The 21,597-nt window shown below is 51.1% G+C and overlaps 1 protein-coding gene across 1 annotated transcript; it reads right to left on the bottom strand.

The window, feature by feature from the left end:
- Positions 1-1,341: 1,341 nt before the first annotated feature.
- SLC41A1 (solute carrier family 41 member 1) lies at positions 1,342-21,536 on the bottom strand. Its single transcript, XM_010302610.2, has 10 exons — positions 20,894-21,536; positions 15,212-15,319; positions 11,046-11,117; positions 10,624-10,768; positions 10,384-10,530; positions 9,489-9,636; positions 8,814-8,893; positions 7,843-7,977; positions 6,703-6,851; positions 1,342-5,134 (listed from the first exon to the last, which is right to left on the bottom strand). Exons 1-10 carry the CDS (start codon positions 21,269-21,271, stop codon positions 4,949-4,951), a joined length of 1,548 nt encoding a protein of 515 aa, XP_010300912.1. The 5' UTR covers positions 21,272-21,536; the 3' UTR covers positions 1,342-4,948.
- Between the last annotated feature and the right edge of the window lie 61 nt (positions 21,537-21,597).

Raw genomic sequence — 21,597 nt, 5'->3', positions numbered from 1 at the left:
GGGCTGCCGGGACCTGTAGTCCGCACCGCCGGGGCCTGCCCCTGCACCCCTGGGTTCCGCCCTCTGCACCCCCGGGGCCTGCCCCTGCACCCCTGGGTTCTGCCTCTGCACCCCTGCACTCCTAGACGCTGCCGCCAGCACCTCCAGTCCCATGCACCCCTGCACCCTGCCTCCTGCACCCCCAGACCCTGCTTCATGCAGCCCTGGGTTCTGCCTCTGCACCCCCGGACCCAGCCCCATGCACCCCTGAGCTCTGCCCTCTGCACCCCCAGACCCATGCACCCCTGCACCCCCAGACAGTGCCTCTGGCACCCCTGGACCCATGTACCCTGCCTCCTGCACCCCCAGTGTCCTCTGCACCCCCAGACCCTGCTTCATGCACCCCTGAGCTCTGCCCTCTGCACCCCCAGACCCATGCACCCCCGCACCCCCAGACAGTGCCTCTGGCACCCCCAGACCCTGCCCCTTTGCAACCAAAAGACAAACAGAATCCACAGCACGTGCATACATCTATGTATTTTTAAAGCAATGCTACACAGTTGTTGGGACTCCTTCAAGGTCAAGTTCATGCCAAAATGTTTCTCTCCATAATACGTGTTCAGTAGCTTCCCCCATCACTTTCCCCCAACCAGACAACACAACCATCCCCTGGAGACCAAGGTACCAAAGGACCCACCCTTTGGTGGCCGAGCACCCTGATATTTAGGGGTGTCGGAAATGACCTGAAACCTGGGGTAGCACAGCCCGGGGCCAGAGGAGAAGGTAGAGCCACCAAGGTCTCGGTGGCTGCCCCCCAGTCCCCGGCGCTGCTGGGGGGGCTTTGTGTTAGGGCTCTCCAACACGCTCCCTGTTTGGGCAGCAGCCAGGAGGCACAGCCCTACAGGAAAACTGTCCCCAACAGCAAATCCCGCAGCTGGGGAGGCCACTAATTCCTGCAAACTCAGGGGCTGCTCAGCGTGCCCTCAAAAACGTGCAGAACCCCTTTTGTCCCGCATACCTTAACCAACAGTCACAGGCCACGTGTACCAGCGGCCCCGCGGCAGCCGCTGCGTGGGCAGAGCCAGGGCCGGGCTCCTGTACACAGCAAGTGGCTGGGAACAAACCCCGTGGGTCCTGCTGGGAGCCCCCACGGCCACCTGGACCCAACCAGGGGCACGGCCGGAGCCAGGCTGGGCACCTCTCATTTCTACTAATCACCACCTGCTCCGTGCCCAGCAATTTGTTTGGTTTTCTTAACTTTCATTCCACTGCATATCAAAAGTTTCAGTGCAAGCAAAAATAAGCTGGTTAAAGGTCTCACGTTTTGCAAGTAGAGAGGCGTACGAAGGAAAGACAGCACAGTCCACATAAATAAATGTCATCTTTATTTAATCAAATATAATTTATCAGTTAAGTTGACATCTGTCAATCCAGTTATAGGAACTATAAATAATTAAGACAGTCTTTTTCCTTTAATAAAAAGAGTAAACCAGTATTTTTCATTTGCAGTCAGCTGTATAGTAGGCATGCATTTGAGTGCAACTGGTGGGCAAAGTTTTTGACCATCGATATTCTTCAATTTTAAATTAGATTCTTCCCTGACCTGTTCCCCACACACACCTTAGACCTCAGATAAACGTACGGACACCACCACCCCAGCAGTGTGACAGCTCTCAGTCACCTCCAGTCGCTTCATTTTACAGGAGGCCACAAATGGAAGATTCTTCCTCTGGGGAATCTTTTCTTGGGGAACTAAGTAGTGATGTGACACCTAAAAGACGAGGAGAGTTTCTCATATATATATACATATCTATCTCTCTCTATATAAAGCTTAAGTGTTAATGGAAGGAAGTCTCTTATCTATTCCTCAACATTAGGCAGAGAAATGAGGTGAGCAGCAGATAATTCTCCAGAAGTCCCCGGGCTGAGACTTCAGTACAGCAGGCTCTGAGGGTTGGTTTGTGGGGGTTTGGTTTGGGGTTTTTTTTTTTTTTTTTTTTTTTGAACTGAGCTTTGGCCAAACAAGATCTGTAAGAAGTTGCGTCACTAGGGTGGAGAGTACCAGGTTCAGAGCTACTGCCACAGAGGAATGGTGCAAAGAAGGGAAGGGGAAAGCAAGCCTGACGTTACATTAGCAAGGCAGAAAGGGGAAAACCATCTCAAAAATCTATCACCCGCTCTTCTGAGGGTCTGAGAGCGAGCAGCCTGACAGGGCAAGGATCCCACCTCTGCCTCCCGCACACAGCAAACAGCTCAGGCAGGAGGAGGAAAACTCAGTATGCACCCACTGATGCAGGAAAAGATTCTTCTACAACTTCAGAGAGGTCCCGGGCAGCCAAGAGCCTGGCTGCTGTTTGGTTTGGATACATCTGCTCCTGTGGCTTTCCAGAACTGCTTTCCCACTCACTAATCCTGACCTTCCTTTCCAACACGCTTGTCTCCAGAGTAAGGACTAGCTCTGCAACCAGATCTCTGGGTTGGGACAATGCTTGATCCCAGACTAACTTTAGTCTTTACTCAGACCATAAGAGGTGCCTTCAGCTCTTTTCGGGGGGAGGGGGATGGACAACAGACACAGGAACTGTTCCTAATGAATTGCTCCTTACCTTAAAGCAAAACCCTTAGGCAGGGTTTTGTGGAGCTCACCTAGTTCTGACATTGTCCAGAGTAACAAACAGATCTTCCAACCTGGCCTTTACTTCAGATGAAGATCAGCATTCCCAGCACCACATCTTCCAGCTGAGCAGAGATGCCCAGCCTGGCTGGGACAGAAAGCCAAAAGAGACGACAAGCATTGGTCTGTATGAGAAATACAGAAGTTAACTAAAGGAGGAAATCGGGCCGATCAATGGTGGTGTTCTGCTGTGAGGAACACACTTAAAGCAAGAGGAAAAGCAGAAAACCACAAATCCAGCAGCTTTCAGGTCATGTTCTGGAGCTGCAAATAGGTAGGACAGGCAGAGTCCAGACCAGGGGCAGAACTGCAGCACTCCGGTTCTGCACAGCTGAGAGCTCTGCTGTCATTTCGGGACCAGGATGCGAGGCGCGACTATGCTGAATACTGTAGGCATTCCTGCGGCGTTTGGGAAGATACTGGCAGCTCCCCAAGCTTTGCGCACTGCAGCACTGAAATCAGGCTCCATGGCATATACTGTATTTTCCCCATCCTTGACAGATGTTAAGAGCTTTCACCCTGTGCACGCTTATGCAATGAATTTATATCCACGCATTAGAGCCTGTTTAATAGCACTGTCTGCTTGAGCACATCATTTAAACTTGGTGTAACTGGGTGAAGTTTCCAAGTCAATAAGACCTTCTTACATCAAACTGCACTCAGTTTACTGAATTGATTTATATCCAAATGGGAAAACTAAAGAGCATTGAGTGTCAACAGCGTTCAGGAAGATCATTTACAAATGCCTCAGTCACACAGCCAGCACAGGTTTTCTCTCATTACGCTGCAGCAGACTGCGTGAGAGCCCATCCAACGTGCACTAACCATGGAAGAGGAGGGATCTCAGCCATCACAGAGCTGAACAGCACAAAAACCAGAGGGGAAAGGGAGCAGGGAACCCCGCACTCGCAGTGCTCGGCCAGCGCTTGCACACTGGGCTGTAACCCTGATGCCAGATTTTACACGCCTGCTCAAAGGCAAGCGGGTTCCTTTGCTAGAGCCCGGCACAGAGCTGCACGAAGAACCAGGGCTTCAGAAATTGGACTGCACCCGCTGACCTGTTTTCCAGCTGGTGCCTACACATCCAGAGAAATCCAGTGGCTGAACACGGATGTCCTTTCCTAAGGGACACCAAGAGCCCAACGCTCCCAAGTTTGAAATGCCTCAGGCTCAACTGGGAGAGGTATTGGGTAGTTTCTTCCCAGCTGCAACGGGCCCCTCAGCAGCACTCACCAACTAAAAGAAAATCTTAATGCACAAAATAGGATCTATTTTTCCATCCACACCTCCAGGAAAGAAAAAAGACAACTGAACTGAGCAGGCTGCCATGAAAATAGTGTTGTGCTCGTAGCAGCACGAAGGAGAGGCTTGCACTCAGCATCCACGACAGCTCCAGCAGATCCTCCAGCAGAGCTCTGTCAGGCCCAAGGGGAGGAGGACAGATGGGGAGAGCTCACGGCCTCTTCAAAGCACAGAGTGTATCCCTTTGCACGCAGCAGTCGCTGAACTCAGTTCAGGATGAGAGGCAGAACAAGTAGTCTGCAGTTTGAGATGCTGCAAAAGGCCAGCAAGAGGGGCCCCAAATCTGCCAGCAGAGACCAGCCTGCTCAGAGCCAGATTTCAGGGCTCTGCAGTCCTCAAACCTCAGATCACTCACTTTCCTTGCGGGCACATTGGAACGAGTGTTTTGGCAGAGGATCCTTCCTTGCCATCTTTGCTAATCCCTCTAACAGAGACTCGTGTGCTTTGGATGCTAGGCACAGGAAGGGGATTCAGAGAGCGGACACGAAGGAGCAGGGTGACAGGGCAGAGAAGACAGGAGATACCGCATGCCCTCATCCATGAGGTTGTACTTTGCTAGAAGGTGCCTGTTCAGTAAAATAAATCTGAACCTCACCTCCAGTATTTAAAACGCTTATGAAGCGAAAAAAGCAGCCCTTCACCTCTAGTGACTGGGACAGGGTGGGCTCCCTGCGGGATCTGACTGACCAGTATCTTCACTGTAACCTTGGTTCAGACATTACTACTACAAAATTGCACTTGGTGATTGTCTCGTTACACTTTTTTTTTTGTCCTTCCTAAAACTAGATTTATTTTCTGTACAAACTTGGCTTGAAATATAAACCACATAAAATTCCCATTGAAAATAATGAGAATCCAGTATCAAAGATGAAGTCTCAAGAGAGACAGGGTGGAGGGAATGAAGCAAAGGAGAGCAAGGGTGGAGGAAAAGAAACAACAACAACAAAATGAGAGGAGGAGGAGAGCTGTGGGAAGGGGGGTGGGCAGGGAGAGCTAGTCTCCCACATCGGAGTCCCGGTCACCAATGAGCCAGAGGATGTGAAAGCTGAGAGCGAGGAGACCTGTTCCAATCAGGTCCCCCAGCGCTGTCAAGTACGGGATGGAGAAGTTGTCAGGATCGAGGTCCCTGCCCCACATCCAGTGCACCATCCAGTCAGCAATGTACAGAAGAATGAGAACCTGGGAGGCAGGAAGAAAAGAGCCACATCAGCCACAAATCCCAATCTCTGCAATCCCAGCCCTCATGGAACATCAGCTGGGGCAACACATACAACACAAAGAGGAATTGGCGAGTTTCAGAGGGCCCCTGAGCACCCAAATCCCTTGTGTCCTTAGCAGCCTCTGCCCCTATCCTTCTTTAGCTTCACACGTCACCATCAAATTGAGGCTCAGAAGGGAGAACACTGACACCCAAACACCAAAAAATCTAAATTTTGCATCTCAGGTTTCAGATCTAACCAGAACAAGCTTGAAGAGATACGCGGCAAAGATACAGGGAACTCAGAAGCATGCAGGATGCTCGGGAAGGGACAGCAACGTCTGACTTCCACAAATAAAAGAGCAACTGCCCAGCAGCTGAAACTACCAGTGTGTGATGTTCTCCCCCTCTGCTTCCATGCAGCGAGGGGCTCATATCAATGCCTAAAGAAAAAAGAAATCTGCATTGGATCCTCTCAAGCCCTAGGTCTGGGACAAGGATTTGAAGTGGCCACAGGCCTGTTGCTAACGTCTCTGGTGTCTCTGGGGCTGGGAGGGTCTCGCTCAGGACACAGCAGAGCTCAGGACACAGCAGAGCTCAGGACCACAGCAGTCAGCACACGGTGGTCCATCTGCTCCCGGCTCCCACTCTAGTGCTCCCAAGCCTGCAGACTGCTCACAGCAGCGGCTCCGCAGAGCGGCTGTGAGCGGAAGCCCCCTCCAAGCGCCCAAGCATGCGGCAGGAGTTCGCAACCTAAACTTAGCCTCCTGGATGACAGCACTCTGCTCTTGCCTCTGATGGATGCTCTGACTCATTTCCTCACGCTGGCCTCAGTTGTTGATTTTAGGGGACACTGAAACCAAGCCCAGCTTCCACAAGCAGAGGGGGTGAGCAGAGGGAGAGCGTAGCTGGGCTTAGCAGGAAACTCCCTAACCAGAGTGTCTCTCCCTACTCAGGCAGCCAGACTCCTGCAAGTGGCCGCTGGACAAATACCCTGCTCTGCCTGTGTTCCTCAGAACAGCCATCACTAGGGGCTCACACAGCGAGGAGACCAGAGCCCCGCGCTGCAGAGTCGGCAGGTCTCTACGCTGCAGGGCAGGCAGGGAAAGGGTAGGACAAGCCACAGAAGGCATGGGGTCCCTGCAAATTCCACATCCTGTTTTCTTCACCAGCAGTTTTAAAATTGGTAAAGCACCTTATATGACAGATTAACACACAAGAGGTAAACACTTCTGCTATCAGAAAGACTTAAGAGACAAAAGACAGATTCAAAACTTGCCAAGAATGGGAGGAAAGAAAAATTGTGTGTACAGGTATCAACAAAGAAGGATTTATTCAGTTTGATAGCGGCTCATTTGACAAATACAATCTACTTGGCATAGCTCTCCCCAGCACATAAAACTCTTACCTAGGGACAGGGTGTATCGCTGTACCTTCAGCAGCATATCTACAACTTAAGTGGCTGAACAGGTCCCCTCTGCAGGTGACATGGCAGCGTCCCCTTATTCTAGCCCGAGGGGTTACAGCCCCCGGAAAGGCTCCAGCTTACCTGGAGAAGCGCGGCTGTCATGTAGAAGACTATGAAAATCAGGGTGAGCGTAGTGTGTCCACCTTGCATGGAGCTGATGGTGTAAAGGAAAACCAAGTGTCCAGGCACCACCAGAAGAAAGAGCACACGAGCAGAGCGAGAATTCACATCTGCAAGGAAAGATGGAGTTCAGGCTTAAGTTAGGCTTGAGCAGAGTAACTCTGCAGCCTCCAGGAGACAAGGCAGCACGACTACGATCAAATGGGAAGCAGGTCCCAGCTCACCAGACCCTCATCCTCACACTGCAGATTTAGGCTGGAAGGCAGTACCCTGAGTGATGACCCAGCTGTCAGGACGCCCAAGGACTCCTCGCACCAAGCTCGGTAGGAGAGCTTAATTCTGTCCCCAGAGCAAAAACTGTGCTCAGACCTCAGCTGCCAAAAGGACTCGTGTCCCACCTCTGACAGTGCTCAGTACAGAGCTGCCAAGAATTTCCTGCGACCGTTGGACTTCCTCACAGCTCTGTCTGCACCTTGTCTGGTGATCAGTTCCCAAACAGATCACCATGTTGGAGACCTCTCGCCCCTCCTTGCTCCTCAGGGACAGCCATGGTCCAGAAGGCCTGGACCTGGCTGCAGGCTATCAAACCTCTTGAGGAAGTTTGGAGAGTAAATAACCTCTGCCTGCACTCTGTGCTGGAATGCAAGTTTGGGCTGTGCTCTGCCACACAACTGCCACAAATAACAGAGCTGTTAGGAAGCTTTTGCAAGTGAGAAGCTTTTCGTAACTGCAGCTCTACAAGCCCAGCAGAGCTGCAACACTAGAGCAGCCTCAGGGCAGGTTTCAGTATCCTGGACACATCTGGAAAAGATTTAGAGGGTGGAGGATTTACAGCATTAGACGGTTAGGGCATCAGACTTCTGCACCACGTTTTCCTCATCCAGCAGAGCCATGTCCTCTCGCACAGCAGCTCTGCTAAAGGTCTGACTGTCTCTAGAGGGCAGGGCAGGCCAGAGGACCAGCCACATCCCTACGCTGACAGCTGCCTCTGAGCAGACTCCAGCCACCATTTCCTGCGACAGTCACAGACTAGTTTAGCCAGCCAACTACAGCAACCGCTGCTGACGGAAGTCAATATATTTCAACACTTGACCTGGATACCTGAGCTGAAGAAAGTGCTGCAAGGGCCAGGACACTTGCGAGGGGCTGTTTCAGAGCTCTCTCCGGGCATCCCACTCATGTGCAGGTAAGTGGAGATGCGACTAGCCTGCACTGCCACCAGGTTGCCACCCACACCTGCAGATAAGGAGAGAGCAGTAAGATGACTTCTCAGACACTTTCTTTTTGAAGAGCTATTTTCAACAGCCAGCAGACCTGGAATTGCCAGGTGCTGGAATAATGTAGGACAGTCTATTTTTGACCCGAATTACACTTTTGCAGGATGTAAAGAGCTGAGACAAAGCACACTGTTCTACGATTTCCTCTCAGGCCCCTTCATAAAATAGATGCAATTCTATTACAGTAATATTATTATTGCAGCTTTGATTGGAAGAAATACGTGAAACAACAACAACAAAAAAAGACGAGTCAGCGACCAAAACAGACACAGGAAGTTTAAAACTATTATTTCGTGCACGAGGCATAACGAAACGGTGGAACCCACTATCACAAGATGCACTGGCTCTAAATTAACTCCATTTATTGCAAAAAGTAATAAACAAAGGAATTTCCCTGGTTCATTAGGCAGAAAGGAGGTCAAGGCTTTATACCAGAAGCAATTAGATTTCCTGATTCTGAGTTGCAAATCCAAATCTTTATGTCATCAGGTTCCACAAGGCACATATCTTGGAAGACGGGGGTCTTCCACCAGCCAGGAGGAATCGGGGAACAAAGACAGTTCTTGTTGGGCCCCTGGAAAACGTGTCTTTTCGGCAATGGCTTCCCAGGCCAGTCATCCTCCCATGAAAGGCTGGCACCAGAGGGAGCCACGCTGCTGTGAAGCTTGGGTCTAACCACTGTGTCTCACTGGCAATCAAAAGGGAATTAGTCTCGTTAATCTGCCTGAAATAAGGCACACAGGACAATTCCACTGTCTGCCAAGAGCTGCAATACCAGAGTGGGAAGGAACTCACCATTAATAACTGGTGTGAAGACAGCCATCCCAGCAAAGTTTGGATCTGAGACCGTTCTGTCCAAAATTAAACCCCCAACACTGCAGAGGGAAGATTGAAGAGGTCAGTGCTGAAAGGTCCTTAGGAAATACACACACAGAGCACTGAGGGCTTGCTCTGCTGCAGTGATGATATATACGCCTACAGGTGTGGTTGTTGCACATGATTTTAAGCCCCAATATCTGATAACTGAGGACAGTTTTAGCAGGATCTTTTCTCATTGTTGCCAAAACCCAAAGACTAAATCCCCTAACGTACAGCTTACTGCAAGGCAATAATCAGAAGCAATCCTGCCCTTCAGAGGACAGAGAGGGCTCTTGTGCAGAAGACTTCTAAATGGGATCTGTGTTTACTCCATGGCCATGCCAGGGTTTCCCTCTGCAGCAGATGGGATATTGTTAAGCCCCTGGATTCCAGCAGTCAGGTGTTTAATCACGCCTGTGCCTCGACACCTGGAACCTTGTGTCTGTCTACACACAAAATGACTTCCAGTTCCCTGGCAGTCTGGACTGCGGAAGCAGAAGAGGTTTGGTTCCCTCTTGTTCCAGAATCTACCAAGGGCTACGAGGCTGAAGGGCCAGGGAAAGGGTGCCTTGTCTGTGTTTGGGGGAGAGGAACTCTTCCATGCCTTCCTACCTGCTAATAGCCATTGCGATAATGACTGGCTCCCAGCCAGAGTACAGCACCTCCCGAGTTGCTGCATTCTTCTTGGCAATGATGATCCAGATGGGCAGCAGAGCTATGAAGAAGGCGCATACCAAAGGATTCACATAGGCTTTGCTCTCTGAAGGGGGAAAATAAGCAGAGGCAACAGATCAAGGACGCATTCCGCTGCAGTGAGGAGGGGTACTACTTCAGCTGAGCTCATCAAGCCTATCTACAGGTTACTGCCACCCATGAAACTCCAATAAGGGCAGGCAAACTAGACCAGGCCAGCCTCAACTCTGCAGGACATGGCATTTCCTTCTCCTGGTGTACTCACAGGGGCTTTATCAACAGATCCGAGCGAGATCTCTTCAATTTCAACTGCACATTCCTACTTCCCACTCCTGGGCAAGACCTCCCAGCGTTGCTTCACCTCTGGCTGAACCTGGCTGAGTCACATCCCCTGCATCCCAGCCGCCAGGGAAGGAAGGTAGAGGAAGTCTGGAGTCTACAGCTGCAGCTCTGCACTGAGGATCCCCAGCTGGTGCTGACAGTACAAAAGATGAAATCCAAAGCTGCCTTCCCCTGCTCCTTTAGCCACAATCAAGCCCCTGGCACTTGGAAGGAGATCACCTCTCCCTTATCACTTTACCCAGTGAGAAGGGGGCAGATCACTGCCAAGACTGTCTGCAGCTAAAGAGCAGCAAGAAGGTGTATTTCCTCCCCTTATCAGTGCTGACCAGGTCTCACTAACTGGGGTAGCTTCCAGGCCAGGCATCCTACATAACCTGAGAACAGGAAGGGCAGGAAGAGGGGGAATTGTGAGGAAGATGCTGCAGCACATGGAAAGACCAGGGAGAGACAAAGACCTTTTGTTGCTCCTCACCCAGCTCTTTGTACAAGCCCCAGCTGATTCCTGAAAGCAGAGCCAGGGTGATGAGATCACCCAGGCTGGCAGCAATTGGTGTGGCGACGTTATCAGGATTGATCCCCATCTTCCTGGATCCGATGATGACCCCAATCATAATCATGCCTACAGCCAAGAAGAGGAAAACAGGATGAGGCCAAGGAGAGCCCATCGTTTTAGGAAGAGGTGCATGGAGGGTGTGCAGGGTCTGTCTCTCACCCAGAACAAGGGAAGCAATGAAAGCAGTAGCCACACTGCTGGCACAAAGCAGGACAGCATGGTCAATGCTGAAGTGCCCATCTGGGATCCATCCGAATATCACCGCTGCAATCGAGGCCAGGAAGCCAACCACAGTAGCCTGAACCTGAAAATAAACACCAGTCACTACGAGAACTAGAGAGCAAAATGGTCCCAGGGCAAGAGAAAAGGGAAACACCACCAGCGTACCACCATTTCAGGTGGATGAGCATCAAGTGGGGAAACACCAAGTCCCACCTGTAGAGCAAACCACTACAGTAAAATGGTGATGGGACAAGAAGCTGCCAATACCAAACCCCAGGCATTTAAACCTGACACTTGCCACAGCTGGCTTTCACCAACTACCAATATTCCCACTTCCTCCTCCCTTCACATTTTCTTACCTGTATCAGAGCCATGTTCCCCGTTATCATCTTCCAGAGCTCTTTGGGAGTATCCATTTGGCCAATATTAGCCTGCAAGAGGACATCACAACATCACTAAAGGCTGACAGCATTTTGCATTTGCTAACAGTCAAATTCCTGCCTTCCAGCTATGCAAGTTTGTGCTGGGAGCAGGAGAGAATAATGACCTCAAATCCTCAGCCTTTATGGGAGAGCAATTCAGTAGAAAAAACATGCCTGTCTGTGTGTGCATGTGTGTGTGTACAGCTGGGGCATAGCTCTGCAGTAACACCCCAGTCTGTGACAGTCCCTTGGGCTGTACACCCTGGATATTAACAGTGCCGCTTCCAACAGTTACTCTGGTTTTGTACTCCAGAACACCAAAGCTCTTCCCAGTTTCAGCTTCACCACCTTCTCCTTCCCAGCTGCAGGAATGGGCTGACACTCTCCTACGCAGCAGGAGCGGAGCCAGACCCACTACAGAGGGGGTTTTGAAGGGAGCGTAAAGGGGAATCGACGTCAATAGAACGTCTGATGAAAATCTTGCAAAAGCAACAAGATATACTTTGTCCCCATGCAAAGTCATGCATTGCTGCTTATTTACTCATTGAATTCACTCCACTGGTGATCAAGCCAAGCCTGGCTCAGGCCCAGTTGGGTCAAGCTGCCCCTCAGGTCAGCAAGCCAGGAGGGAAACGGGGGTGCATCGACTCAGGTCAGCTATGTGCCCCAGCTCCGACATGGACCAGGGCCAGAGTAGCATCACGTGAGCTGAAGAAGCTGGCAGCAAGAACTACTGTTTTAGTTAAAAGCTGAGTAAACAAGGCTAATGCCACGTGGAGACCTACTGAGTAGCGGGAAGCAGCCATGGCACACGGGTCATCTGGCACCGCTACAACTGCGGGAGATGCTAATCAGACTAACCAGAACAGACGGAACATTGCTGTAATTCCGTGGTGTATGATCCAAAATAACCCAGCGGAATCACTGGAGGTTGCTGGTTATTGCAGAGCATAAGGGTTCTGGTCTTCACTAGCACCTTCTAGGTCTTTATGGGAAATGGGAAGAACGGACACGCAGAGGGTATAATCTTATATCCAATCTTGTGTTATGAGAAGCTGATGAAGAGGAAACAAGGGAGAGGCTCAAGCAATCTGAAAGCGGTAAACACATCTTGGCTGACGGTGTCAAACTCAAGCGGAAGCACCATACAGCAGCAATTTCTACCTCTCAGGTTTCCTTGCTGTCTTTGCAAAAACCAAGTCATCAGCAACCTACTAATCCTTCTGCTCCCTTTACTGCACGCACTTGAGAGCTCATTTCAATCAGCATTGAGATGTGTCCATCTCTGGAGTGAATTTATTCTGGTCGGTTTAGTGAAGAGGAGGAAAGAATGGGGAAAAACCAACAAAAAGTTGACTGGAGTAGCACTGAGCACATCCAGCACAGGAATTTGAGCTCCATATGAAGCCTGACCTTAAAATTCCAGCCACACGGCAATTAGGTTGGGATTAACATAACCTAGCTGTAGTCACTGGCAACAGGATTTTAATCCTTTAACTAATGGGAGAGTTTTGCTTCTTAATTGTGAAAGGAATTTCTGAGGTGCCTTAATGCAGCACTAATTAGAAACCCACAGTTTGAGAAACCACTCCAGGCTGCTTCCCTGCAGAGAGAGCACGAGACCCACACCGTGAAGCACTAGTCAGGGGGGAGCTCCCTCCATACGCCTGCACGTGGGTCCCCCATGCTGAGAGATGAACAGGGCAAGGAGGGGAAAAAAAAAAAAAAAAAAAAATGGAAACCCCACGAGACGGTCCTATCCCACCACATGCAGATATGAGGAGGTGGAGGGGAAGGCTAAGGGATTCATGTAGAGGCAGCACAGCTTTCTTTCCTGCCAGGGCAAAGGCAAGCAGAGGACAGAGCTCAGATGTCGGCCCACGAGGCTAGTACCACCCCACAGGCACCAGCTCAGGGGCAGGAGGTGGCACCAGGAGACCAAGCTGGTGCAAGGGCAGCAGCCGCTCGGCACAGCCGGGCAGGTGAGCCGGATGGGTGCTCTCTGGGCCAGTTCCCTCGTGACCCTGCTGCAGCCACCACACAGAGAGGGGAAGTTTTGCATTCCTGTGACTTTCTGCACAGTCTCGTTTCTCTGCCAAGCCTGTCCCAACATTGCTCCATGCCAGCCCCGTAAGGGAAGAGGATGAAGAAAACGGAGGCTGCAGAAATACTGCCTTTGTCCCAGGAGAGCCAAGCGCTCACCCCGATAAGCCCATGCTCAGAAAGTGCAAGCTGGCCAAGGCCGAGAGGGAGAACGGCCTGTGTCTGGGACAGCAAGGATCCTGACGTGATCTGAACAATAGAGAGTGAATAAAACAAAGAGACTTGTTTCCCAGAACGAAGGGGCAAACAAAGCTCAGCCTGCGACATGCTGCAGCGCTCAGCCTCTGTCCCTGCCAGCCCTGGCACTGGAGCACAGCTGGGTGTGCGAGGCCTCCAGCAGCTTTGTCTGTCCCGGCAGCGCCTGGGGAGAGGACACCAGCACCGAGGGGGAGCAGCCACAGCTCGGCTTTGGCCAGGTAATGCTGGCGGACCATCCCTCCTGGCAGCTCAGCACCTTGCTCCTTCAGAGAATGAGGAGCAAGGGCTGAATCCAAGAAGGAGGCGGTCCCCACAGTCAGAGGAATCGGCAGGCAGAGGCCAAGCCAAGGGCTTGTCCAGGGAAATGCTCTCTGCCTTCCTGCTCCCCAAAGACAGCAGGGACAACCCCAGACTCTTCAGAATACATGCCACGGGTTCAGTGGATGAGAGCAGCATCCCTTAGGGTACCTACAGGGAGCTACTGCATGAGGGACAAGAGGGGCTGCAGGTGACAAAGGCTGGATGAGCAACTCAAAATGTCAGCTCTGCTACCACCCAGGAGCGCACCAGAAACCTTGGGCCTCAGAGGCCAACAAGAAGCTACTGAGGAGCAAACAGACACAGCTGGCATCACCCCCATTGCTCAAGATGGAAGAACAAGAGAGGACCCAGGAGAGCAGATACACAGAGACCTTTTCAACACTCTCCTGTGCTTTCCCCTGCAGCAACTGGAAAGAGGAAGGCTGAGAGGAAGGGAGCATGCTAAGAAGCAGCTCTCTGCTAGCTATGCTTGCTGCTACCCCTCAGGCAGACAGTTCTCCATCCCTACATCTCAGTGAGCACTTCCCAAGCAGCTCTTAGGCCAAAGTAGGTCGGCTCCTCTGCACTGTCAAGGCCAAGACCAGGCTGCTTGCTGCAGCTTGCCTCTCTTCCAGCAATTCACAGCACAGCCAGTGGAGTTAAAAGTTTGGCAGCAGGCAGCTAACACCTTTCAGATGTAAGATTCAAAACTATATGGACTCCCAACGTGGGAAACACAGAAACATCAGGCAGTCACTTGCCATCATGCTCAAGCAGAAGATGCTTTGCAGAAGGAAGGAGTATTATTGTCCCTGTTAGGAGAGGATGTTAGTCTCTCCAGCGCCGCTCAGCTACAGAGACAGACTGCTGTGTTATAAAAACATTTAAACACAAAGCAATTCATTTACAGCTGGACTAACACAGTATTCTGAGGAGCTAACAGAGCCTGCACCCATCTCTCACAGAGAGCTCACTGTTTCACAGGAATCGTACTGAATTCCAGCAAGAGAAATGCCCGACCGTGCCTCTCCATCAACTTCAAGAGGCTGTCAATCCACCTGCTAGCTCTCACTGCAAGGTCCCCTCCCTTTTAGCCTCTGCCGTACAATTCTCTTTCATCTCCTAGCCCTCCTGAACCAGGCTTGTTTTAGCCTGCTTTGATGACATGCCTGCACCCAGCTTCCTCATGAAAAAAACAACCTAGATCCAAGCACTCCAGCCACTAAACTGCCAAAGCCAGCTCACACACCGTGCCTCCAGGCCCACGAGCAGCCACGAAAAGGAAATGAACTGTCAGCAAAGCTTAAGGACTATTAAGCCTTCAAATCTGATCAGTCCAGTGGGATGAAGACAGCATCCCAGCACGCTGAACTCCAGGCTCTGGTTTCAGTGGTGACTGACAAGAGATTTTTCATCTGCCCAGCCACCATGCACGCGTACGCCTTCCCACCCCTCCCCGAACCAGGTATCCCGCTCCCTCCCTCGACTCCCTGGGTACTCACAGCCGTCGACAGGCGAGATGCCAGAGTCATCTCTAGGTTCCCCTTCAGGCCCAGTAATGCAGGTACTAAGATAAATACCTCAGTCACGTATTTGAAGACATCCCAGTGCTGCAAGATTAAAACAACAACAACAACAAAGCCCATTAAAAATAATCACGGCTGTTAGAAACCTTTGCCTTGGACTGAGTGTCACTTACTCATCCACCTTTGCAAGCCGGCACTGCCCATGTGTGGCCCTGAGCAGACAACCCAGTTCCCCTTCTGGTGCCACACTTTGAATTTTGCAGCAATTTTACTGTTTTTGACATTCATGTGGCAGTGACCACATGATCCTGCTGAGCTTAAAACACGGATCTCAGCCTGCAACTTTCAGTTAAAAATCCCCCAAAGATTAACCACTGACAAAATGTTTACGCATACAGAGGCCAAAATAGGGAAAAGACGAAGAGATTTTGCCCAATACTTGCAGTTTTTGGCAGAATCAAGTACTGAAGGTCTGTCAGTCTCAGATGAGAGCCACTCCCTATATGTGTGTCTTACAAATACATTGCACTTACATTACTCAGGTATTTACCAACTACTGTGGCTCTACATTCAAGTCAGCTCCCTTGGGCACGAGGCAGAAGGGGCATGCACAGTTATTTAGGAAAAAACAAGAGTAATTGCAGGGAAAGCAGTCTTATAGGAGAGAGCAGCTGGCTTCCATGAAAACAAAACCGCCCCAAAACCAACTCACAACCACATTTAAAATAAACCCTGCAAGCTACACAAACCTCATTGCTCAATTCTTTATTTTCATGAATGTTTTGTGAGCAGGCCCTGTGTCCAAAATAACTCCCACTTCCTGCACTGCCTGACAGCCATACTCCTTAAAGGACACCGAGAACAGCTGGAATTGCACACTCAACAGCTGGCTGCTGTTTTGAGCAAGTTAACAGCCACGGCTCTCGCAGCTTTCTTCCTGCAAACGCTACCTGCAACAGGTTCCATCTCCTGCAGCACTCTCCTTGACAGCGTCAGCCCGTCAGGCTAACTAGCCAACGGGACAGGCATTTCTTTCTAGGACAAGGAACACTATCAGCCAACACCTTCCAGCAAATACAAGTCACTCTACCTGCATGACTAATACCTTCCTGTGGGGAAGGACTTCAGTTATTTTTGTTTATTTTTCCATCCTTTGTGCTGCTTGCCTTCACCACTGAGCCAACGAAATCCAGTTTCCTGCCAGGTCCTTTGCAATACCACATTCAAGCTGCATGCAGCTGAAAAACCGTTTGAGAGAAAACTGTGATCACAGGAGGCAGGTAAGTGCTTGAGATGGATGAACTGGGACCATTTTCCTCAAAGGGAAAAACTGTTTTCCGGTCAATAAAAATCCCCTTAATGTTTCTGACAGCTTGGTAAGACAAGCTAACCATGCTCTCCAGCTCCCAGGTGCACAGATGAAAGCTGCTCAGCTATTTCAGGCACAGCCACAACCCTCTCTCTGCTCGAGGACAAGGCTCCTGAGGATACCCAGTCTCCAGACTCTCTTCATGCAATGAAGAGTCCTCTCCCAGTCACCATGATGGGCAGCACCTAAGGAAACCACTGTGGTCCCTGCAGCCTCTGCTCCAACCACCCCACGCTCAGCTAACCTGAGACCTTTCCACCACAGCCAAAGGCACCCTGAAAGGGTCCGGGCTCTGCATGACTCTCCGAGCAGGGGGAGGTTGGAGTTCAGCAGGGTAGGAAAGGCAGGAGGGAGAACCAATCTGAAATACTTCATCCGACACAGTGGCACATCAGGCTGTGCTTCCTTTAAGGTCACATCTAGGAACAGGCAAGCACGGCTCTCCTCAATCTATTTTTAGACAGGCGTTACGATTATTTTGCTACTTGTTTTACCGGTGAATCCTTTGCTACAACTTCCCGTAGCAGTATCTAGAATTCAATCAGCAAGCAACACACTCCCACTTCCCAGCAGGACAAGCTGGGTGTCACCAGAATCACTTAATGAAAGGAACATCGTCATTAGTCAGACCGCAGGCTGGAAGTGCTGTGCAAAAGTTTCCTGGCTCTTTCTGCCTCCAAAGATCATAGAGGCAGGATCAGGCAATAGCTAGCACAAGTTCACAGCCCTCCCTCACCTTATCCCAACCCTGGCTTTGTAAATTAACCATTAAAGGAGGTTGCGCTGTGAGCTGGTGCCAGAAGCCTCTGTAACTGGAGCCTGCTAAAGCAGCTCCCTGAGCAAGACAGGGCTGTTCCTGGAGAAAGGAATAAAAGAATAAAAGCCATCTTTGGTGAAGGAAAACAAGGAAATTTCTGCAGACATCAGCAGCTTGCTCACTGCAAAGAGCAGGACCCATGAGCTCCTGCCAACTTTCTTAATATAAGATGTTATACAACACTGGTCTACAGGCATTTAGTACGTCTCGAAGGCCTCCCTGGCTCCTGCAGAGAAGAAAGCTCCCTGCAGAGATGTGTGCCCACGATGTGGCTCCAAGGGAGAACCAGAACCAGACTGTTTGGGGAAGACAAAAAAGGGGAAAGAGAAGATGAAACATGAATTTAAGTTCAGGACATCGAGCTGTTAAAATCCCTTTACCATTTGTAACAGCCCCTCTGAGAGGCACAGAAATAAGCTGTTTTCTGAGGTGAGCAGAGGGGCTAACACAGCGCCCACGATCCTCCAAGACTGTCCAGTCTGGTCCGTGCAAAGGGGGACGCACCACACTGGAGAGCGAGGGGGCTCCCGGCTGGCTTTCAGCAGAGCTGTGGAAGAGAATTACAGGGAGAGGCACTTCATCTCCAGCACCTCCTCCCTGCCCTCAGGGGAGGGGGAGCACAGAAACTATAAGCAATCTAGCTTTAACTTATTTCAACTTCATTTTCTGCTAAGCCTGTGGTCCCTTTGAACACAAATCTACCAAGACACCAGAGCCACCAGACCCCGGCCTCTCCCATGCAGTACCCAAGGGGGTGAGATCAGACCCCGAAGTGCCAGAGGTTCTGGAAGAAACATCAAACCCCAGGTGGTGTTCTGCAGTTGCCTGCAGGCTCGCTGCCTTTCAGAAGCTTTGCACCTGCAGAGAACAGATATTTCCAGGGTAACAGCTGCTTCTCAGTCTTGTCATTTTTAGTCACCGCATGCAAAGTTAAGGCTTACGAGTCATGAGTAACAGCGTGATTTCGCTCAGATTATTGCGGGATGGTGATTCATGACAGCTCAGAGGGGAGGGACATGCTGCAGGTTGGAGCTATGACTGCCTTGGTGCGGCTGCTTCACACAGAGTGCTTCTCCCAGCACTCTGCCTCCAAACGCCAAGGAACAAGCAGCCTTAACAGGAGAACTACAGCTCCAGGGCCAGCACTCCCCGCTGGCCCCGGCTAAGAGCCACCCCAGAGGGATGCTAACACCAGAGGTGGTCAAGCAGGGGAAATGAGCAGACTCCCTCCTCCTTACAAAATACTGTCCATCCCATCCAAAAAACCTCCAGGGAGCAGACAAATCTGGAAAACAACAATCGGGGCTCTGCTGGGGGAAAGGACTGTGCCAATAGTCATCTACACAAAAAGCAGCTGGTATGCTCACGTGTCACCTGGCCCAAAGGTCTCTCTGACCCCAAAGGGAGCAGAGGCAAGTTCTCCTCCTGAGAGGCAAATTCATAGGGACACATTAACGGGACGGCATGGCCAAAGGCCACGGCTGCTTGTTTTCACAGTAGGGAGACCAATTACAGCTGGCCAATTAGTCCGTTTATCCAAACCGGAGGAAACGGAGTGTATGGAGCCCTCCGTCCATCGCAAACCATGGCTGCACGGGACAAGCAGTGGGACTCCAGTCCGCCCCAGTGCGCCAGCCACCCACTCCACATGCTTCCCTCCTTTCATCCAAGGCTTTGAGTCTCTGGGAAGCCAGCTATCAAGATCAGCTCCCCAGACTCTGCGGGCAAGCCAGCCGAGGCCACATGCTTCCCATCCCCCTTTTCTACCCTATGGCATTTAGATGTCTCATTTAATCCCAAGGCTAAAGGGAGTTAGAGGAGTTGGCAGGACAAGCTGCATAGCCACATCCTGAGCTGCTGAGAGACAAAGGAATTATTCTAATGGCCATAAAAAAAAAAAAAAAAAGGCAGGAGAACACAGCAATATGCCATAGTATCCCACCCCTGCCCCGTTCCTCCCTGGCCAGAAGGGCCATTCCTTCTCCGGGAAAGGCTTTAGGTTGGGTTCGTATCACTGGCCTGGGCAATTGCCAGAAGAGCCATGCATGAGTTTACAGGGACCTCGCAAAGGGAAACATGCTTGAAACGTCTTTCAGGAAAATTATTCTGGTAAATCTCTCCCGGATTAACTTAGCGCAGCCAGCCTTTCCTGTTTTAAGTCACTTCAAAACTCTCTCAACAGGTTGCATCAAGAGAAACCATAAGGATGACCAGCATGCAAAGGCACACAGGAAACTAGCCATTAGGGGCAAGAAAGCAAGAGAAGAGTCTGCCCGACCACCCACAGATATGAGAAAAGCCTGGCTTCCCCAAGTACGACAGAGCCCTACTGGCACACAGCTCGGGTGAAGATGATCGTAACTGCCAGTAACACAGACAAGTGACTAACATTCAAGTCTTTCTATGCCAACACTGCAAGGGCTTGTTTACCCCACTTAAACAAACAGAGGAGCTTCAAGCAGAGCATTTTTGGTTGACCACAGTTCCAAAATGGCTGCCTCCTCCATCCAAATAGTTTCATAAACCTACACTGCAAGGATGATTGAGTTTTGTGCCTTACTCACCATTTTGGGCTGGGCATCAAGACAACTCTGTACAGCCTGTCTTTCAGGGCAAAGGAGAAGAGTTAGTTCAGCAGCTGACCCACCACCAGACACACACACACTTGGAAAACATGTGCTAGAGAGACCGGCACAGGAGCCACAGTCCATGAAGTCACACTTCCCACATAAAACCTAAGCAAGCTGCACAGCTGTCAGGTTCTCACAGTGTCACCTATCACGAGAGACCTGATAAGGTATCATGTCTGGTAACACATCAGTTTTCATCCAGAGCCTTTCCAAAAGATCACCTCCACACATCGCTCAGGAGGAACCACCCTGTTAGCCCAGTCACCCCTGGCCACTTCAAAAGTGTGAGAAGGCAGCATAAGGGCCACTTGGACAACCTTCGAGGTCTGGAGCGAGCCCCCATGTGAGCGTCCCACACACACCGTGACAGGCGAATCATTAACCTGGCTGGCACGAGCCTGGTGTACTGGAACAGCGCAGCAAACATCCAAGATGGAAAAGGGACACAGGACGTGCAGAACTAGCAACTGGAGGTGGGATGCCTGCAGCCACCATCTGGGGAGCGCTTTACTTCAAGCTGTAACACACAGAGCGGTCTCAGTTCCCAAGCAGGTGCTTTGGCTGCACGTGTGCCAGCTACAATCTCCTCTTCTGAGCCACAGCAGGGCAGCTGCAGCGCAGGGATGCCCACAGGCTCTTCTCCCCTCGCTCCAGACATCACCGGGGTCACCCCTGCCTCCCCCCATCCCAAATGGCATGCAAGGTAACAGGTCTCCTCCCCTCCCAGTTGCTATCTGCTGAGCAAGCCTAGGCATTCGAGTCCCTCCTGGCTTGGGATCAAGCCATGGTCTAGAGAGACAGGATTCAGAGCCCAGTGCCATGCCAGGGATGTATCAGCCTACCTGCACAATGTCCAGCACCATTCCAGCAGCAACTGTCCCAAAGCCTGCCAGGAGGAACGGAAAGAGGACTTGCAGCCCGATGGAAAAGGATGTCTCCTTGAGGGGAGAGGCTGGCTCAGGACCTCGGTCTGTGCTGGTATCATCACTTTCGTTGCTCTGGCTACCATTTTCCAGCAAGGCATCTTCTTCTCGCACTCCTTTAGCATTGGCACGGGACTCCAACACCACCACTTCTACCCCATCACTATCGGGTCCCAGGAAATCCGAGGGCTCCACCAGCTGCCCCCGGTCCGGACTGGTGAGACAGTCCACGGGCACAATGGGCAGCACAGCCCCATTGGCCTGGTGGGTCTCCTTCTGCTCTGGCTTGGAAGACATGCTGCAGAGAGGCTATCCTGACCCTTGGCTTGGTGGGCCTACAGCCAGCAGCTGTTCCAGAGGAGATCTTCTGCCAGAAGCTTATACAAATGGCCTTTCCAGCATCTAGAGGCAACCTCTCCTATCCCTGCTCGCCTGCTTTTGAGTGCAGAGACTGCTCCTGCAGCAGAGATCCCCATCAAGCAAAGTCCAGGAATGGAGGACCCCAACCACTGAGCTAGCAGGGAACACTGCAGGAACTGGGAACTACAGCAAATTCACTCAAGTTCTCCTCCTCTCCAGTACCGTGCCGTATAGCAGCCACCAAGACAGGATCCAAGCTTTTC

Source organism: Balearica regulorum, chromosome 25, assembly GCF_011004875.1.
Source record: "Balearica regulorum gibbericeps isolate bBalReg1 chromosome 25, bBalReg1.pri, whole genome shotgun sequence".
Taxonomy (NCBI): Eukaryota; Metazoa; Chordata; class Aves; order Gruiformes; family Gruidae; genus Balearica; species Balearica regulorum.
This window is presented reverse-complemented; position numbering and strand designations above follow the sequence as displayed.